The 19,767-nt window shown below is 37.2% G+C and overlaps 1 protein-coding gene and 1 pseudogene across 1 annotated transcript; one reads left to right on the forward strand and one right to left on the reverse strand.

Annotated features, from left to right (window-relative positions):
* The first annotated feature begins 1,360 nt into the window (after positions 1–1,360).
* LOC107831033 (uncharacterized) lies at positions 1,361–12,458 on the forward strand (annotated as a pseudogene).
* Positions 12,459–17,525: 5,067 nt separating this feature from the next.
* On the reverse strand, positions 17,526–19,528 carry LOC107831036 (uncharacterized). Its single transcript, XM_016658749.2, has 2 exons — positions 19,299–19,528; positions 17,526–18,316 (listed from the first exon to the last, which is right to left on the reverse strand). The coding sequence occupies exons 1-2, from the start codon at positions 19,411–19,413 to the stop codon at positions 17,631–17,633; spliced, it is 801 nt and encodes a 266-aa protein (XP_016514235.2). The 5' UTR covers positions 19,414–19,528; the 3' UTR covers positions 17,526–17,630.
* Positions 19,529–19,767: the final 239 nt, after the last annotated feature.

Raw genomic sequence — 19,767 nt, forward strand, 5'->3', positions numbered from 1 at the left:
ATAAGAGAGAATATGGGTGTTTAATAGGTGGGCCGGGCCGAGTTGGGTAGGGAATTTTAGTACCCGTACGAGTTATGGTCCGGGCCGGTTACGGGTTGGGGCTTACCGGGTTTAACAGGTTCGGGTTCATTCGGGTAAAAATTGAACCGTAAGGGTTACGGGTTGAGGGAGCCGGGCCGGGCCGGGTTTATATTTTTTTTTTATTTTTTTTTGTATTTTGTATAACTATTGTAAGTTATATTCATAAAAGTAAAAATATAAAGAATACAAGAAAGATGGGAAAAAATTGCACTTATAAATTGCAAGTGCTACATTTATTTCAAAATTACAAAATTGAAGTTTGCATTTAAAAAGTAAATTAACAAAAAAATAGTAAAACTAAATTTTCATGCATAATAAATTAATAATATTTCAAATTAATCTAACAAACTAAAACATTAAGCATAAATACGTCTAATAATTTTAAAACAACACAAATTTTCTCAAAATCTTAAATACGATTTTTCGGAGGACGCTCAAGACAATACTTTATATGCCTCCTTAAACTGCCTGTGCCAGACTTTGAACGAAGATTTAAGACTTGATCACAGTTCTTGCACTTTACTTTCTGACCTTCTTCATTTTCTTCTACCACCTCAAAGTGTTACCAAACATATGAGCGCACTCTAGAAGTACGAGGCATGATTTAACTTGAATTGAGATTTGAGAATTGAGATTGAGAAATGAGAATTGAGAGATGAGTGAAGAAATGAGGAAGAGGAGGGGGGTATTTATAGTTTTAGAGGGGGTTAATTTAAAAAAAAAACCAAAATTGAGCTATTTGTGCAATTTAGCCGTTGGGCAACGACCATTTTATGAAATTGACAGTTGCCAACAGTCAGATCTGGGCCCAATTTTAAAAAAAAATTATTTTTTTCCGTTAAACCGGTCTGGGCCGCTCCGGGCCGATTAACCGGTTTCATAACACTGTTCATCGATCGGGTTATACTGATCCGGGTAACCGGTATATCGTAGGTGAATGGTGCAAACTGAGAATCACCCTTAACCCAACCCAACCCAGCTCCCTTCTATTGGACCGGGCCGGTTCCGGTTTTAACCGGTCTGGGCCGGTCCGGAACCGGGCTAACCCGACCCATTTAACACCCTTAGGAGAGAAACAAGTTATAATCTCTCTTTTTTTGTTTTCTGTTTTCTTATCTCTTTTTTCAGTTGGGGCTTTAGGTGTGAAATATGTACGTAGAAACTAGTAAAATAATAAAAAAAGTATTACGTAAAGGAGGAAATTCAAAATAACAAGGGTAAAATATTATGCAATATATAGGGGGAGAATGATAATTATTTAAAGTTAAGGGCGAGTTTGATTTTTAGTGCCATTGTTGAAGGGAAAAAGCATTTTGTACTTCGGACTCTCTCTACTCATAAACTGTAGTAGTTGTTACGCAAAATTAGGGCACACCGAGATAGAGCAGAGCACCATCCTCAGCCAAATTGAAGATGACGACAATTCCTCTGTTGCGTTGCTCTTGCAATGGTATTTCCTTTGCTATTTCTCGTTGCGGTTCGGCATTTACCATCAGAAATTATTCTTCATCTCATACCAATATTGAGAATGTCAAGTGTTTAGATGATGCTTTGAGTCTCTTTCGTCAAATGGTCAGAACTCAGCCTCTTCCTTCTGTTTTTAGCTTCTCCAAATTATTAAAGACTATGGTAAATATGAAGCATTACTCTTCTGTTCTTTCCCTTTTTCGACAAATGCGGAAATTAGGCATCCCAATTAATGATTTCATCTTGAATATAGTGATTAACAATTATTGCCTAATGCATCGTTCTGATTGCGGATTTTCGGTGCTAGCCATTTACTTGAAGAATGGCATTCCATTTGATGTCGTCACCTTTAGCACCATACTAAGGGGACTCTTTGCGGAAAATAAGATAAAAGATGCGGTTAACTTGTTCAAAAAGTTGGTGAGAGAGAATATTTGTGAGCCTAATGAATTCATGTATTCAATTGTCATGAATGGGCTTAGCAAAAGGGGTCATACTCAAAAAACATTGGATTTGCTTAGGGTAATGGAACAAGGAAGCACTAAGCCCGATGCATGCATCTATAGCATTGTTATAGATGCCTTATGCAAAGATAGAATGGTACATGCTGCAATTAGCCTTTTGAAAGAAATGAAACAAAAAGGCATTCCTCCAAATGTTGTCACTTATAATTCATTGATTGATGGTCTTAGTAAGTTTGGTAAGTGGGAAAAGGTTAGGACTTTGTTCTTCGAAATGGTAAATCTTAATATTTATCCAGATGTGCAAACCTTGACCATACTGACTGATGGACTATGCAAAGAAGGGAAAGTTAAAGATGCTGAGGAGGTAATGAGACTCATGAATGGAAAAGGTGTGGAGCCTAATGTGGTCACCTACAATGTGATAATCGATGGATATTGCTTGTGCGGTCAAATGGATAGAGCAAGGAGCCTTTTCGATTCCATGATTGATAAGAGCTTTAAGCCTGACATTTTTAGCTATAACATATTAATAAATGGATATTGTAAGGTAAAGAAATTGGATGAGGCCATGCATTTGTTTTATGAAATTTCTCGAAATGGATTGGAACCTGACATCGTTACCTACAGTACTATCTTGCAATGCCTATTTGAAGTTGGAAGAACTGACTTTGCACAAAAATTCTTTGTTGAGATGCTTTCTACAGGGCTCAAACCTAATTTGTGCACTAATTGCATTTTGCTCCATGGTTATTTTCAGAATGGACTTGTCGAGAAAGCTATGTTGCTATTTCATGAGTTGGAAAAAAAGAGAGGAGATATTGATATTATGTTTTACAATGTTGTCATTAATGGATTGTGCAAAAATGGTAAACTTAACAAAGCTCATGCTATTTTTGAGAAGCTTTCTTTAATTGGATTACTTCCAAATGCGACAACATACAATACAATGATAAATGGATTTTGTCATGAAGGGTTGTTAGGTGAAGCTAAAGATATACTAAGAAAAATGGAGGATAATGGTTGTTTGCCTAACAATGTCACTTACAATGTTATTATGCAAGGATTTCTCAAGCGCAGGAGAATTAGTGAAATGACAACTTTTATGAAGGAAATGGCTGGAAAGAGCTTCTCATTTGATGCAGCTACAACTGAGTTACTGATAAATGTTATAAGGGAGAATCCTCCTGTCCTTGACATGATACCAGAGCTTCACTAGAAAAATAGGAAGTGAATATTTATTTCGCTTGGTTTATTCGGCTACACTATCACTGTGATACAATTCCTTTTACCTCTCTAAGAAATCACGTTGTATGCAATTGAGTGAGCTGAAAGAGCTTTCCTGATGGGCCTATTAAGGAGGTACATCAATTTGATATTTCGATTGTTTTTCGACTTTTCTTTATCTTAGAAATCAAATGTTATTGCACTCTTGGTAAGAGAAATAATGATGAGTATGCTGATAAAAAGAAAAGAGAGAATGATGAGTTTCCTTGCGTGTAGACTTATTAAGTTTCGGAATATCAGTGCTATTAGTATCATCATCTATTATCATTTTCTATCTTTTTTAAGAATCAATAATCATTTTCTGTAACTGAGAAAATTGCTCTGGAAACAATCTTTTTAATAGTTTCTAGGTCATAGTTACATCAACCATAAAGAACACTAGAACCATATAGTATGAATAATTTTGGTTTTCCTGAAATTGAAATAAAACTTGTTCAAACCTGATGTAGGATATACTATAGATGAAGGGTCAACATTATATTTGAATTACTTAAGAATATATTTGGAAGTTTATCTATGATCCAAGAGTACTGGATGCCTATTGGGAATTCAGATTTTCATAGAGCAATTTATTGTCAGAGAAAAGTTCATTGGTCCTTTGACTAATTCAAAAAGGATTGTACTATGCATCATCCTTGTCAACTAACTTAGAAGATGGAGGGAACTGATTTCTTTTGAAGACGTAGAAATTTGTTTGCGGCTGTAATTTTTTTGTTTCTTTATTTTAGACTGTGTATTTTAACTATTAAGTTTAAATTATGATAGCTTTCATCTAGTTAGATTTTTTTTTCCTGCCTGATAGTCGCTATCACAAGGATCTTTAGAGCAAGACCTTAGGCTGCTATTATAAACAAATCTGTCTAAATCCAAAAGATGGTGTTCATAGGCAAAATTCAAGGAGCTAGGAGTTCAAGCAATCATTTTTCATGGAAATGTAATCAAGAATGCTGTTCTAAGACATCTCCGCTTACTGAATCCAGCAATGCAGCCACTTATGTTTTCATGTTATGACTCGACTTCAGCTGCTTGTATGGAAGGACATGGTCTTCTAAAGCACGACAATATCTGACATTTTGAAAGATGATGCTGTGCACAACAGATGATACTATGTTATGATGCTGTGCAGCGGGTAAATTTACATTTTGTATTTATATTCACGCTTATGTAACGTTGCTTCTGTAGTGAGGATTTGAGATAACTGATTGTTTGCTTCAATGCAGAATACAAACCGTATTGTTGGAGCCTCTGGTGGTTTTGGAAACTGAGGAAAATAAACCAATTGCTGGAATTATTAGAGAAAGAGGTGATACCTCTTTGCTTTTTTGTACTAATTTTGAATTTTGAACTATGATCATGCTTCCATGTGTAGCTTCGTCATGGTTTAAGATATTTTGTTGTCTATGAAATATTGAATCCCTCACATGAACTGTGGTAATTATATGTATTAGTGAGATTATTATGGCCACAGTATTGCAAGAAGGGGATTGAAAGATTATAAGCAACTTCATATATGTGAAATTTGTTCTTTCTTTCCAGTAGTTGTCCAGTAATTTTAAGAGCTGGATAGAACGGGGAGGTGTTTTGTGTTATTGGGGAAGTTCTTCGTTTAAGGTAGTATTTTTCTTCTTTGTCCACTGGGCTTTGGTTCAGTAGTAAGAGCGCAATTCGTGATGTTAGTCGCACGTCACGTGTTCGAACCTTACTGCAACAGAACTTTGTTATTTAAGTGAAGAAAGGTAGATGGGCGGGGTCATTTTCCACTGAGTTTCAAACCATGCATTAGTTGACCATCGGGGATTTCTCGATTATTAAAAAAAGAGTAGGTTTTTCTTCTTTTACGTGTTTCTAATCATCTTTGCCATTTTTTGTGACAGATTCACACTCGCATGTGCTATTCAAACTTCAATGACATGAGCTATTCCATTAAGGACATGGATGCTAGCGTGATCACCATCGAGGAATCCAGGTCTGATGAGAAGCTTCTTTCTGTGTTCCGCGGGGGAGTGAAGTACGGTGCTGGATTATACGCATCCATTCGCCAAACATTGAATCAACAGTAGAAATTGCTGACAGAATCAGCAAAATACTTGCAGTCCTTGATGCCAACATCCTCTCAGTCAACCCCGATGGTGGCCTTAAGATGTGCATGCATACTGAAGTTAAGCCTGCACTCAGCAACATGGTAGGTGCTACTAAGCTCCCCCTTGCACAGTTGGCCAACACCAAATGAGCTTGAATTACCTTAATTGATCCAACGAGAAGTCTGTTTGAAATTGCTATAACTGTTTTACTGTTATATGCGAATACTCTTCTTCAAGAAATAGTATGTAGGTTTCTGAGTTCCGGCAAATTGTCTAAGATTGCTATACCGGCTCCTCTAATCAAAGTGTATTTTGTATGTTCTTTAAAAATTGTTTATCTACCCTCTACATGATCCTAAAACTTATAACTAATATGTATTTTGATTTTTCTCTTCAAATTAGTATGTAGATATTTATCTATCAGTTAGTCAACTACCTTTCAGTTTCAGAGTTGTTTTATTGTGGTTCATTTCATTCCAAACAAAACAGATTCCTGTTAAATACGCGTGCTAGTGTTAGTGCAAGAAGAATAACTAAACCTTTATCTCAATTAACTATATAAATTATATGGGTCCTTTACTTCTATTTGTTCTTTTCTTTCCCCTCAGTTAAGTCCATATGGATTCCGGAATATTGTAGGTCTTTTGAGACAATTTCCTTTCATATGATTTTAGGTCTATTTCTTTTGATTTTAACAACTTTAATTACCATTACATTGCGTATGCAGATTGGTGCATTTGGAAGTTATGGAACACATGACAACCATTTCAGACACATTCTCATTTGAACATACTTGATGCATGAACCATGAATTGAAACTTTTGTTTTGGTGTTTGGGGTGGGGGTGGGGGGGTATTTCTTTGCGGACATATAATAGATAATGGAACATGAAAGCAAAAAACTTTGAAGAAGAGGAATAGCAGAAGCAGAGAAAACATGTACAAGTTGAGGAAGCATGCCAAACAGCCAAAGTCTGCAGGATAATCTAAATACTTCTGAGATCAAGCAAGGTGAAAAGCGTAAGATGTTCTGTTACTTTGATTTAAAAAAAATTCAAATCTTTTTGAGATTTTGGCGTCATACCATTGTTTTTGCTGCTTATTCATCCAAGCATCCTTCATTTAGAATAAAAGAATTTCCTTCTATTGTAAAACCTTGCTTCAAACAACAAGCACTTAGATATTTGGTGGACACTATTCTGCTTTATCAATTGTGACACCTTTTTTTGTTTTATACTCTCTGTAGTGTGTTTTTTGCATCTAGAAAGCTTTTACTAATATTTTTGTGTCTTCCAGGTAAACATACATCTCCACAGTGTCCACTGGTGCTGAAAAGGTTACTGCATCTTATGAGTACTTCAGTGGAATTGTTGTGCCATTTGCCTAGAGAAACTAAACTGTCAGCTGCAACGACACAATCCCGTTCCTTCTACTGTCTCGAATGCAAATTCTAGCACGAGGAAGACCGCAGAAACCAAAAGTTACCTCCTTTGTAACAGGGTCAGAGTGTACCAATCCATTACAGATAAGGTCTTCCCCACGGGTACTATTGTGCTTCCTATTAGTTGTGAGGTGCCGATAAAGACGTTAGGTTCAAGCCCTAACGCATTTCTATGATGGCGTGGCCATATTATCCCAAGATATTTGAGTAAGACATTGATTCGAGTCTTAGTGTACCATAGAAATGCGTTATTAGACGCCGTTGTCGTCATATGCTATGGATACGAGGGTGCATTGCGTTGTTAAGACGTGGCGTTCGAGTCCCGACACAATACCTGCTAGTTGCTATGTTGACGCCAATGCATTGGCATTGGTTTGATTAGGTATTACGGTTGTACTGCATATAGGCATTATATGGGTCATGTGCATACACATGTTTTATGTAATATGATATATACATGTATTCACACTTTTCATTTGCATACACTATTTACTGCATTATGTACTGATGTTCTCTTACTATTTCCGTTGTTTGGTTTTGGATTTTTCGATTTTTTATTTTGACAAAGTGCAATCCAATCCTAACCAAAATAAGTTTGATTTGTTGATTTTCCGACTTGGTTATTTGGTTGTCATATAAGATAACTAAGATAATTGAATATTTATATTTTATAACCAAAAAAATAAATATTACAGAGAATGAAAAGTAATAATATTTAGATTTCTTGAATATAATTTTTAATATTAGTCATGGGTAAAACTTTTACATATAATATTTAAAAGTAACATGTCCAAACATAAAATTCAAAATCTGAATCATAATTCAAGTTCAATAAGCTTGCTTGCAAACATTAAAGCCTGAAGAAACAGTGAAAATTCTGACAAAGTTTCGCAATCAAAATACTACTTAGTAAAGACGAATAAGGGTTATATTTTAAAGATGAAGAATGGGGTGTTATATACCCTAGTACAAATATGCCAATAAATAAACAAGGTTGAAAGTGACAAAATACTCAGACTCTAACTCCTATAAATTGTAAATCATAACTCATATATATATATATATATAGAGATTTTTTTTTTTGTTTTTTCGATTTGTATTCTCTTAAATTCGAAACCAAACCAAAAAATTAAAAATTTTAATTTCTCAATCCAACAAACCAAAAATCAATCCAAATTGAAATTTCGATTTGATTTTTTAGTTTAATCAGAATAACGCACACCCCTAATAGTAGGGCAAAGCTTGCCCCACCATGTCCACCCCTATTTACATCCCTATTGTTAAGTTTATTTTAGTGGTAAAACTTATGAATATAATATTCACACCATCTCAATAAAAAATATGATACATGTTTTCACATATTAATATAATTAATTAATACATTTTTTATCTTAATTTATAATTTAACCACGATAAATTAATATATATTTGGTGTAAATATTGGGTGCATGTAAACTTTTACCAAGTTTCGTGAGTGATTTCGCTAAAAATATTCTTCAAACTAGTTTTTCAACTTTAAATTCTCTATTTCAAGTTAAAGTTGAAATAATGTGAATTAAGATTGGTTAAGAATATAAAATATATAAACTAATTTCAAGATTGCTTATGCTAAAATTAAAAATCCAACCAAACAAATTTTCTGAAGACTAAATTAAGCTTAATATCCCTTCTTCCACTTAGAACACGTGAGGACTAAAAGTGAAAAAAGGCACTAAAATGACTAGCCAAATGTGGAAATAATAAACATGAAGAGGGTCTAACTGTCAATAAGGGTACTTAATAATTAACTCGACAGCCCATTGTCGCATTTCAGCTCCTTCTTCAATTAGGGCACAGATATCGCACACAGAATTTACCGTCGGCAATTGCAATCAGATGACGAGAATTCCTCTGCTGCGTTACTCTTCCAATGGTATTTTCTTTGCTATTTCACGTTCTGCTTCGGCAACCAGATATTATTCTTCATCTCATAGAAATATTGTGAATGTCAAGTGTTTAGATGATGCTCTGAGTCTTTTCCGTCGAATGGTCAGAACACAGCCTCTTCCTTCTGTTTTTAGCTTCTCCAAATTATTAAAGACTATGGTAAATATGAAGCATTACTCTTCTGTTCTTTCCCTTTTTCGACAAATGCTGAAATCTAATATCCCAATTGATGGTTTCATCTTGAGTATCGCGATCAACAATTATTGCCTAATGCATCGTTCTGACTGCGGATTTTCAGTGTTAGCCATTTACTTGAAGAATGGCATTCCATTTGATGTCGTCACCTTTAGCACCATACTAAGGGGACTCTTTGCGGAAAATAAGATAAAAGATGCGGTTAACTTGTTCAAAAAGTTGGTGAGAGAGAATATTTGTGAGCCTAATGAATTCATGTATTCAATTGTCATGAATGGGCTTAGCAAAAGGGGTCATACTCAAAAAACGTTCGATTTGCTTAGGGTAATGGAGCAAGGAAGCACTAAGCCCAATGCATACATCTATAGCATTGTTATAGATGCCCTATGCAAAGATAGGATGTTAGATGCTGCTATTAGCCTTTTTGAAGAGATGAAAGAAAAAGGCATTCCTCCGGACGTTGTCACTTATAATTCATTGATTGATGGTCTTAGTAAGTTTGGTAAGTGGGAAAAGGTTAGGAATTTGTTCTTAGAAATGGTAAATCTGAATATTTATCCAGATGTCTGCACCTTCAACATAGTTATAGATGGATTATGCAAAGAAGGGAAAGTTGAATATGCTGAGGAGGTAATGAGACACATGATTGAAAAAGGCGTAGAGCCTAATGTAATCACCTACAATGTGATAATTGATGGATATTGCTTGCGCGGTCAAATGGATAGAGCAAGGAGACTTTTCGATTCCATGATTGAAAAGAGCATTAAGCCTGACATTATTAGCTATAATATATTAATAAATGGATACTGTAAGAAAAAGAAATTGGATGAGGCCATGCATTTGTTTCATGAAATTTCTCGAAACGGATTGAAATTTAGCATTATTACCTACAATACTATCTTCCGAGGTCTATTTGAAGTTGGAAGAACTGACATTGTGCAAAAATTCTTTGCTGAGATGCTATCTACGGGGCTCAAGCCTGATATATGCACTAATCGGATTTTGCTCTATGGTTATTTCCAGAATGGACTTGTTGAGAAAGCTATGTTGCTATTTCATGAGTGGGAAGCAAAGAGAGAAGATATTGATATTGAACTGTACGGTATTGTAATTGACGGATTATGTAGAAATGGTAAGATCGACGAAGCTCGTGGTATTTTTGAGAAGCTTCCTTTAATTGGATTGTCTCCCAATGTGATAACTTACAGTATGATAATAAATGGGTTTTGTCTAGAAGGGTTGTTAGATGAAGCTAAAGATATGCTTAAAAAAATGGAAGATAATGGTTGTTCTCCAGATAATGCCACGTACAATATTATTGTTCAAGGATTTCTCAAGTTTCGCAGAACTAGTGAAATGACAACTCTTTTGAAGGAAATGACTGGAAGGGGCTTCTCATTTGATGCAGCTACAACAAAGTTACTTATACACCTTATGGCCGAGGATCCTTCTTTGTTTAACATGATACCACAGTTTCACTCACTCAACAACAACAAACCCAGTGAATTTTCACAATTGGGGATGATACCATAGTTTCACTCGGGAAGTAATAAGTGAATATTTATTTCACTTGGTTTATTCAGCTATATTTACCATTATGATGTAATTTCCTTTTACCTCTGCAAAGGAAATCACATCTAATGGAAATGTAGAAGGTGAAAGAATGGCAGTTAGAACATCCAAGTAAGCTTATTGAGGAGGTACATCGGTTCTAATGTTTGATTGTTATGCCACTCTACTTTATCTTGGATATCATATTTTATTTCACTCTTAATATGAGAAATGATGTGAGTTTTCTTTTCTATACACATCAAAAGTCTAAGAATAGTTTTTTCAGTGGTGTTTAGTAGTCGTCAGGTGTTATCATTTTCTATCATTTTGAGAATCAATAACAGCTTCCTGTCAGATGAGAAGCTTATTTCTCCATGACGGAGTGAAGCATGGCTGGTATATTATTCTCCAGGAAACAATACTCTTCTCCGACTTTAGAGCTAAGAAAACTTCGACTAGAATATAATGTGGCTTTAGAGATTATAAAACTTTCGACTAGAATAAAATGCGACTTTAGAGATAAGAAAATTTCGACTAGAATACAAGTCTAACAAGTTCACTATATACTAGTGTGGTTATTCCTTTTACAGAGGAAACCAGCAAAGTAGTCAAACTCCAGGAGAAGCTTTTACAGCGGAAGAATGGGTTTAATGTTATGGATGCCGCTGTTAAGCCTCGAATTATGGATGTCAGTCACACAAAACAAATGACTGTGTTCTGGTCTTCACTGCACAAAGCATGAGAAAGCGCCCAATGAAGGGAATGCTTACAGGCCGTGTTACCATTTTAAACTGAGATGACACACCGAGGTTTGTATTCTTAAGCTTCAACGCTTTTCTTTCCCCCATTTGGCATCACACACATCTATGTTGACTGATGTTTTATTGCTTTTCAGATTTTAGACTTGTTATCAAATTGTTTTGGCTATTAACGATGAGATTGAAGATCTTGAGCAGGCTGCATTAATGTCAAGAGAGGGTTTGCTGTTTAGAAAGTCCTGGGAAGCTTTCTACTTGAACTCGGATTTACATTCATTCAGGATACATTGTAAGTCTAGGAATAGCATTTCAGTGCTCTTTACTAGTCTTCAGGTATTATGCTGCCGAGGTTGCTTATATGGCTTTAACAAAATGTTCGTATTCTCTTCCGCCTTCTTTATACAAGCCAAATCGATGTTAAGGAGACTTTGTTCAAGCTAATAAATGTTTGTCTTGAGATTAACAAACAATGACATTTTAATGCTGTTGGAAGACTTCGAAAATTTCACTTTTGTACAGTAAATTGACATCTTTTCCCTTTTCAGGCAAATCCTTCCTTACCGATGATCGTTCAACTGTTTTCCCGGAATTGGAAGGTGAACTTATCAAAATTGAACCTTGCATGGATTCACTCTGTCAATTTCTGGCTGTCAAGAACAATTCAGAGGTATGCTCGTATTTTCACCATGTACCCGTTCCAACTAATGTGATTGGCTTATTATTACCGGTTCTGATGCAACTAAGTATTCATACCTTTGAAAGATGAAGAAGAGATGGCTCACTCTAAATATACATCTCTACAGTCCAAGGTGCTGAAAAGGTTGATGCATCTTGAATGTAAATGAGAAGCCACCTTCTGCGATGGAATCATTGTGCCATTTGCCTAGAGAAACTATATCGCCAGTTGCAATGACACCATCCGATTCATCTATCACCCCGAATGCAAATTCTACCATGACGAAGACTGCAGAGGCATGTTACTTACGTTTAGTGTCCTCTTGAACACAGAGGCTGGCAAGGATGATTATAGCTACCATCTATTTAAAGTATTTGTATAATTTATTTTCTGAAACATTAAAGTGTTTTGGAAGTTAAGTTGTATTAATATGAACTTAATAGGGTAAGTTCTTGTCATATTTTAGTTGACTAACTGGAACTGCTCGAGTTGTTCTTGTCATATCTTAACTGCTGCTTGATGGTTAGAGACCTCAGATGCAGATACTCTGCTTCCTGAACCCATTTCCCTTTTATAGTCAGCTTTTCTGCTTTATCTGTCGAGTTAAATGAGCGCCTAGGACTTGGATTTGGTCGTTTGCTCTCCCCTTTAGAAAGCACACATGAGATGCAGACCATTTCACCTCATTAGCACTTGTGATTTATTCAAACAAATTGATTGATTACAGTTTAGAAATTGAATAGTTATTGTTAGCGGAAACGTAAAAGAAAGAACACAAGATTTAACGTGGTTCGGATCAAAATAATCCTACGTCCACCAGAGAACAATTGTCCTTTTAATATTAACAAAGGAAGGGGAGATTTCCCAATTACACTTAAGAGAATTTCTCTCTTAACTCTCTACTCACTACAATGTATTGTATTATTTTGGGATGATTTCTACAAGTGAAGGAGTGCATCTATTTATAGAGGTAAAGACCTCCTCTTGATGTCATTGCTGACATCAAACTACCTCCTCTTGATGTTATGGGTGACATCAAAGGAGGAAGCTTCCTCCTAGCATCCACACCAACTCTTTCCACCAACTCTTCCAATTGGCATGCCATTGTTGACTAAACATAAACCAACATTTTCAATCTCCACCTTGGTTTGCGTTTCGAGCGTGTGAACAACTCTGGCCAAAACTTCTAAGCTTACTGGGCAACCCCGTTGTAAGAAACAAGAAGAATCAAACCATTGTTGAACATGCCACCTCCACCTAGCAACTGTTCTCTTCGGAGTTGCATCAGTTGATGCACACCCCCGCCAAGTCCTTGCAGTGTGCAAACTTAGCGAGCGGGACTATCTTGGTCAACATGTCTGCAGCATTATCATCTGTGATAACCTTCACGACCTTGATAGTTCCCTCATCAATAACATCTCGAATAAAATGAAATCTGACATCAATGTGTTTAGTGCGCTCATGAAATCTCTGATTTTTCATTAGATGAATAGCACTCTGACTATCACATCTAAGAGTTGATTCCAGCTGAACTAAACTCAATTCCGCTACTAAACTTTTCAACCAGATAGCTTCCTTTACCGCCTCCGCTGCTGCCATGTATTCTGCTTCTGTCGTAGACAAAGCGACAATCGACTGCAAAGTCGACTTCCAACTGACGGCACTGCCAACGAGGGTAAAGATGTATCCAGTGGTGGACCTTCTTCTGTCAAGATCTCCTGCATAGTCAGAATCCACATAACCGAGAATTGAAATACCTGTACCACTTTTTCGAAAGGTAAGACCAACACCAGAAGCTCCTTTGAAATATCTCAATATCCACTTGACAGCTTCCCAATGCCTCTTTCCTGGGTTGGACATGTATCTACTTACCACACTTACAGATTGAGCAATATCTGGACGTGTGCATACCATAGCATACATAATACTACCAACTGCACTGGCATAAGGAATCTTTGACATATGCTCCACCTCATCCTCGGACTGAGGCATTTGTGACTCTGAAAGTTTAAAATGAGGAGCTAATGGTGTACTTACAGGCTTGCACGTTTGCATATTGAATCTCTCGAGAACCCTTTCAATATACCTCTTCTGAGAAAGATGTACAACATCGTCTTCTCTTGAAATCTCCATACCAAGGATTTTCTTTGCAGCTCCTAAATCCTTCATGTCAAATTCCTTACTCAATAGTTTCTTCAAAGCATTTATCTCTGTAATGTTGTTAGCAGCAATAAGCATATCATCAACATACAACAGTAAATAAATCATTGAGTTACCAGACATCTTCTTGTGATACACACAACTATCAAATGCACTCCTTGAGAATTCATGTGTAGTCATGAATGCATCAAACCTCTTGTACCACTGTCTAGGGGATTGCTTCAAACCATACAAAGACTTCTTTAGTTGGCATACGTGATCTTCTTTTCCCTCAGCTAGGAAACCTTCAGGTTGATCCATATAGATTGTCTCTTCTAGATCACCGTGTAAGAAAGCAGTTTTGACATCAAGCTGTTGAAGCTCCAAGTCAAATTGTGCAACCAATGCTAGTAGCACGCGAATTGAGCTATGCTTCACGACCGGAGAGAAAATCTCATTGTAGTCAATTCCCTCCTTTTGGCTGAAACCTTTTGCAACCAATCTCGCCTTGAACCTAACATCTTCCACTTCAGAAATTCCCTCTTTCTTTCGGTAGACCCACTTGCATCCAACTGTCCTCTTCCCCTTTTGTCTTTTCACTAAGACCCATGTCTGATTCTTGTGAAGAGACTCCATCTCTTCAGTCATGGCTAACCGCCATTGTGCGGCATCCTTGCAAGAAGTTGCTTCAATATACGAGGAGGGCTCCAGATCTTTAATCTCTTCTTGTGCAGCTACGAACGCATATGCAATCAAGTTTGCTTGATTTATAAGGCGTTCCGGTTCTCGTGTTTGCCTCTTCTCCCTCCCCTTCGCAATTGTGTATGGTTCATTGACAGCAAGTTCTTCAACGCCTACATCTTCTGACTCATCTTTAACCTGAGTCTCTTGATCCTTTTCCTTGGCAAGCTCCACCGGAAGCTCCACCTGCTCGTTGTTCTTGTTTCCTGAAAACTCCACGGAAACTTTACGGGAATCAAGTATAGAGGATTCATCGAAGGTGACATCTCTACTAACTATAAATTTGAGTAAAGACAAACACCAAAGTTTGTACCCTTTTACTCCATCCACATACCCTACGAATATGGCCTTCTTAGCCCTTGGTTCAAGCTTTCCTTCATTAACGTGATAATAAGCTGGACACCCAAATACTCGTAAGTATGAATAGTTAGAGGGTTCACCTGACCATACCTCATTCGGAGTCTTAAAGTCAATTGCCGATGCTGGAGATCGATTGACAATATGAGCAGCAGTGTGAACTGCTTCAGCCCAAAATACTTTGGACATTTTGGCTTGTAGGAGCATACAACGAGCCTTTTCAAGAAGAGTTCTGTTCATTCTCTCGGCAACTCCATTCTGCTGTGGGGTATGCCTGACAGTCCTATGTCTTGAGATCCCATGAACCTTGCAGAATTCATTATACTCTTCATTGCAAAACTCCAAGCCATTGTCTGTGCGAAGATACTTGATTTTCCGCTCCATTTGATTTTCAATCAAAATCTTCCACTCTTTAAATGCTTCAAAAGCATCACTTTTTGCCTTCAAAAAATACACCCAAACCTTTCGTGAGAAATCATCAATAAAAATGAGAAGATACCTCTTTCCGCCCTTCGATGGAAGTTTAGAAGGACCCCATAAATCTGAATGGATGTAGTCTAGCACTCCTCTTGTCTTGTGTTTGCCAGTGCTGAAGCTGACCTTCTTCTGCTTCCCTAGAACGCAGTGCTCACAGAAGTCAAGCGTGCTGATCTTCTCACCTTCCAAAAGTTTACGATTGCTCAACATCTCCAGTCCACGTGCGCTCATATGACCCAGTCTCATGTGCCATAGTCTTGCCTTGTCATCATTAGATAACTGCACTGTAGATGCATTTGCAGAGCCAACAATGGTGCTTCCGGCCAATGTGTAAAGGCCATTCTCCAGCTTGCCTTTCAGCATGACTAAAGAACCTTTAGTCACCTTCATAGTTCCTGCTTCGCTCATGTACCTGTAGCCTTGTTCATCCAGAGTACCCAAGGAGATCAAATTCTTCTTCAGATCAGGAACATGACGGACTTGTGTAATAGTCCTCACGATTCCATCATGGCAGCGAACCCGAACTGAGCCAATGCCAACTATTGCACAAGTTGCATTATTGCCCATTACTACGGTTCCTCCACTTTTCTCGTAGCTGCTAAACCAGTCTTTTCGGAACGTCATATGCAGAGTACAAGCAGAGTCTAACACCCATTTGTTTTCATAACTACTATTATTATTACACGATGTTGTTAGTACATAATCATTATCAAAATTATGTACCTGTTCAACTGTAGATGCACTCGCCTTTTCCTTGGACTTTGACATTGGGCAATCTCGTTCAAAGTGCCCCTTCTTGCCACAACCCCAACACTCTGTATTCTTCTTGTTCACACGAGACTTTGATCTGTGCTTTGATTTGGTCTTTCCCTGTTGGCTAGTCCGGCCTCTTACAAAGAGGCCACTTGCCTGGTCATCTCTATCTCCTTCAATGTGCCTCCGCACATCACTAGAGTTAAGTGCCTGCCGCACTTGCTCAAGCTTGATAGGCTCCTTGCTATACATCATTGAATTCTCAATATCACGATATCCTGAAGTCAATGAAAATAGCAAAGCACATGCAAGCGTCTCCTCCTCCCTTTTAATTCCTGCAATCTGTAAGTCCATGACAAGTTTATTAAACGCATCTAAATGATCTTGTAACGAAGTACCTGGCCCCATCTTAAATGTGTGAAGACGCCGTTGTAACAACATTCTTGTTGTCACTGATCGGTCTTGGTATAGCCCTTCTAGCTTTTCCCACAACTGTTTGGCCGTCTCTTCGGTACCCGTACTCACTTCACAAAGCACGTTAGGTGCAAGGGATAGTTGGATTGCACTCAATGCATCCCCTTCAATCTTCTCCTTGTCGGGAGCTGATATATCCGTAGGATACTTTCTGTCAATAGCATGGATTGAACCTTCCCTCCGCAGTAACGCCATCATCTGGATCTTCCAGATATTGAAGTTGTTGCGTCCATTGAATCTATCAATTTCAAACTTCATGGAACTCATATTTGCTTGTTCTTCCTCCTTGGATCGTTAAAGGATCCTGTCGCTCTGATACCAATTGTTAGCGGAAACGTAAAAGAAAGAACACAAGATTTAACGTGGTTCGGATCAAAATAATCCTACGTCCACCAGAGAACAATTGTCCTTTTAATATTAACAAAGGAATGAGAGATTTCCCAATTACACTTAAGAGAATTTCTCTCTTAACTCTCTACTCACTATAATGTATTGTATTATTTTGGGATGATTTCTACAAGTGAAGGAGTGCATCTATTTATAGAGGTAAAGACCTCCTCTTGATGTCATTGCTGACATCAAACTACCTCCTCTTGATGTCATGGGTGACATCAAAGGAGGAAGCTTCCTCCTAGCATCCACACCAACTCTTTCCACCAACTCTTCCAATTGGCATGCCATTGTTGACTAAACATAAACCAACATTTTCAGTTATTTTATTCAATCATAGCTGGGGGGAAATGCACATATCCCAACCAATTTTGGGCTACATAAAAACTAGATCCATTTCTTCAGCTTCGTTCGCAGACTTCATCATGTTGGCGACATAGACCCCACTACCAAGAATCAACAGAGCAACAAGAGTCATTTTCATCATTTTCCTTGGCTTCTTCGGGTTTGCAGCCAAACAGCTAGCGTTTCCGGTTGTTTCATCATCCGTCGAATCATCAGACGATTCATCACTTTCAGATTCACTGTAAGAACTACTTGAACTACTTTTATCTGCTAGTGATTTTTCTCCAATATTTCTACCCTCTGTTTGCTCACTGGTTTTAGGACTAGTGTTGTTTTGTTCTTCTTTTGCTGGCTCTTTCGCAGGGTTGTTTTGTTCTTCTTTTGCTGGCTCTTTCGCAGGGTTATTAATATCAGCATTATCCTGCTTAGTAAGTTCATCTCTTAAAGAGGTCTTCTGTCTTTTAGCAGGCGTATTCTCAGCTTCTGAGGCTGGCAATTCCTTATCCTTTTTCAGTGTTGAAGTTATCAGTTTCGGCTGTTTAACATGAAGAATGCCATTTTCAAACTTTGCACTGATTTTACTTTTGTCACAATTTTCTGCAACAGGAAAGTCCTTCTGAAACCTCTGCCGTTTGTTCTGCCTAATCGGCCTTTCTCCGCTGATCTTCAGAATTCCCGTTTTGGTCAGTTGAACCCTCACCTGTTCCTTCTTGAAACCTGATGATGTCAATCTTCATCAATGTGTTATCATATATGAAACATATGTTCCAGAGATAGAATTTCAATCTTTAAGTTTAGCTATGAAAATTATTAAGAAAATAACAGCAGTCGCGCCTGATGTGAATACATGACTTCTCAGATATCTTAGTTGACATAAGGCATGAAATAAGTTACTGTGAGATGCGACATCTTCATCCGGTTATGAACTTTTTCATTTTCTGGAGAATTGTTAACATTATTCTGACCATAGCGGAAAAAATCTCATATAGCAGTATAGCAAATTTCTCATATAACATTGTAAGGTTAATATCACCAGTGGTGAATCCAACATATACTAGTTGTGCGTGCACTAGATGGAGTCATCTGTATATATGTTCTGTAGAAATTTTAAAGAATTTTTTATTTAAAGTATCAATATATTGAGAGGTTCACCCACTGCTTTTAAATACTGGATCAGTCTATAACAGTGTATTGCATTCACCGTTTTGGCGGGAGAGCGGTGAATCCAGAGTTTAAGTTAGTTTGTTTTACTCTTTATATATGTGCCAACTTGTTTCTCACACGGGCGAGCACTTTACATATATTTAGTGCGAGTTAGATACAATACAGTCAAACCTCTCTATAACATAACAACATCGCTATATAACAACCATTCACTATAAAAGCCAAGTTTCTTTGGAACCAATTTTCATGCTATGTTATAATATATGTTCTGTATAACAACACTTCGCTATAACAATCCAAAAAATTCTGGAATAGATGAGGCTGTTATAGAGAGGTTTGACTGTATAATCTACTGGACCCACAACAATATATCCGGTGTGTTCCCACGTGTGGATTCCGGGAGGTGGAGTGTACGCAGACCTCACCCCTACCTTATGTGAGGTAGAGAGGCTATTCCCGATAACCCAATAAATCTACTGAATCCACATCTAGTATAAATCCGTCAGTGGTGGGAGGAATGAGTAAAGAATAGCACCTGGAATATTAAGGTGAAGAGTGTCAGAGAGTTCTTCTTGAACCAGTTTTGATGTTGGCACAAAATCTTCATATATTTGAGTTGGTGTAGCAGCTGAAGCTCCCTTTGAATTCATTTCCTGTATTTCTTTCCTTTCCTTTCTGCTAATATGTAATATTTCCTTTTACCCTTTTTTCTTCTTGTTGATGGATAGGATGAAGTTTGTAGTGTATATATACACATAGAAAATTCCTCAACGAGAACTTTCTTGAATTGCTTTCTTTGTTTTCTTTCAGATTACATATTCCTTAACTAATTTCCATTCCTGTTTTTGTAAACCTTTTCTTTACGCTACATAGTTTTTTTGTACAATAAATAAACAGGAGAAAAACTCCCACAATAGGAAACCGGTTATTGTACTAAAAGATGTATGATTCAAAAATAATTTATTCCCGTCAGCATAATGCTAGAAAGAATTATATTAGGAAGG

The sequence above is a fragment of the Nicotiana tabacum genome, chromosome 22 (genome assembly GCF_000715075.1).
Source record: "Nicotiana tabacum cultivar K326 chromosome 22, ASM71507v2, whole genome shotgun sequence".
Lineage (NCBI taxonomy): Eukaryota > Viridiplantae > Streptophyta > Magnoliopsida > Solanales > Solanaceae > Nicotiana > Nicotiana tabacum.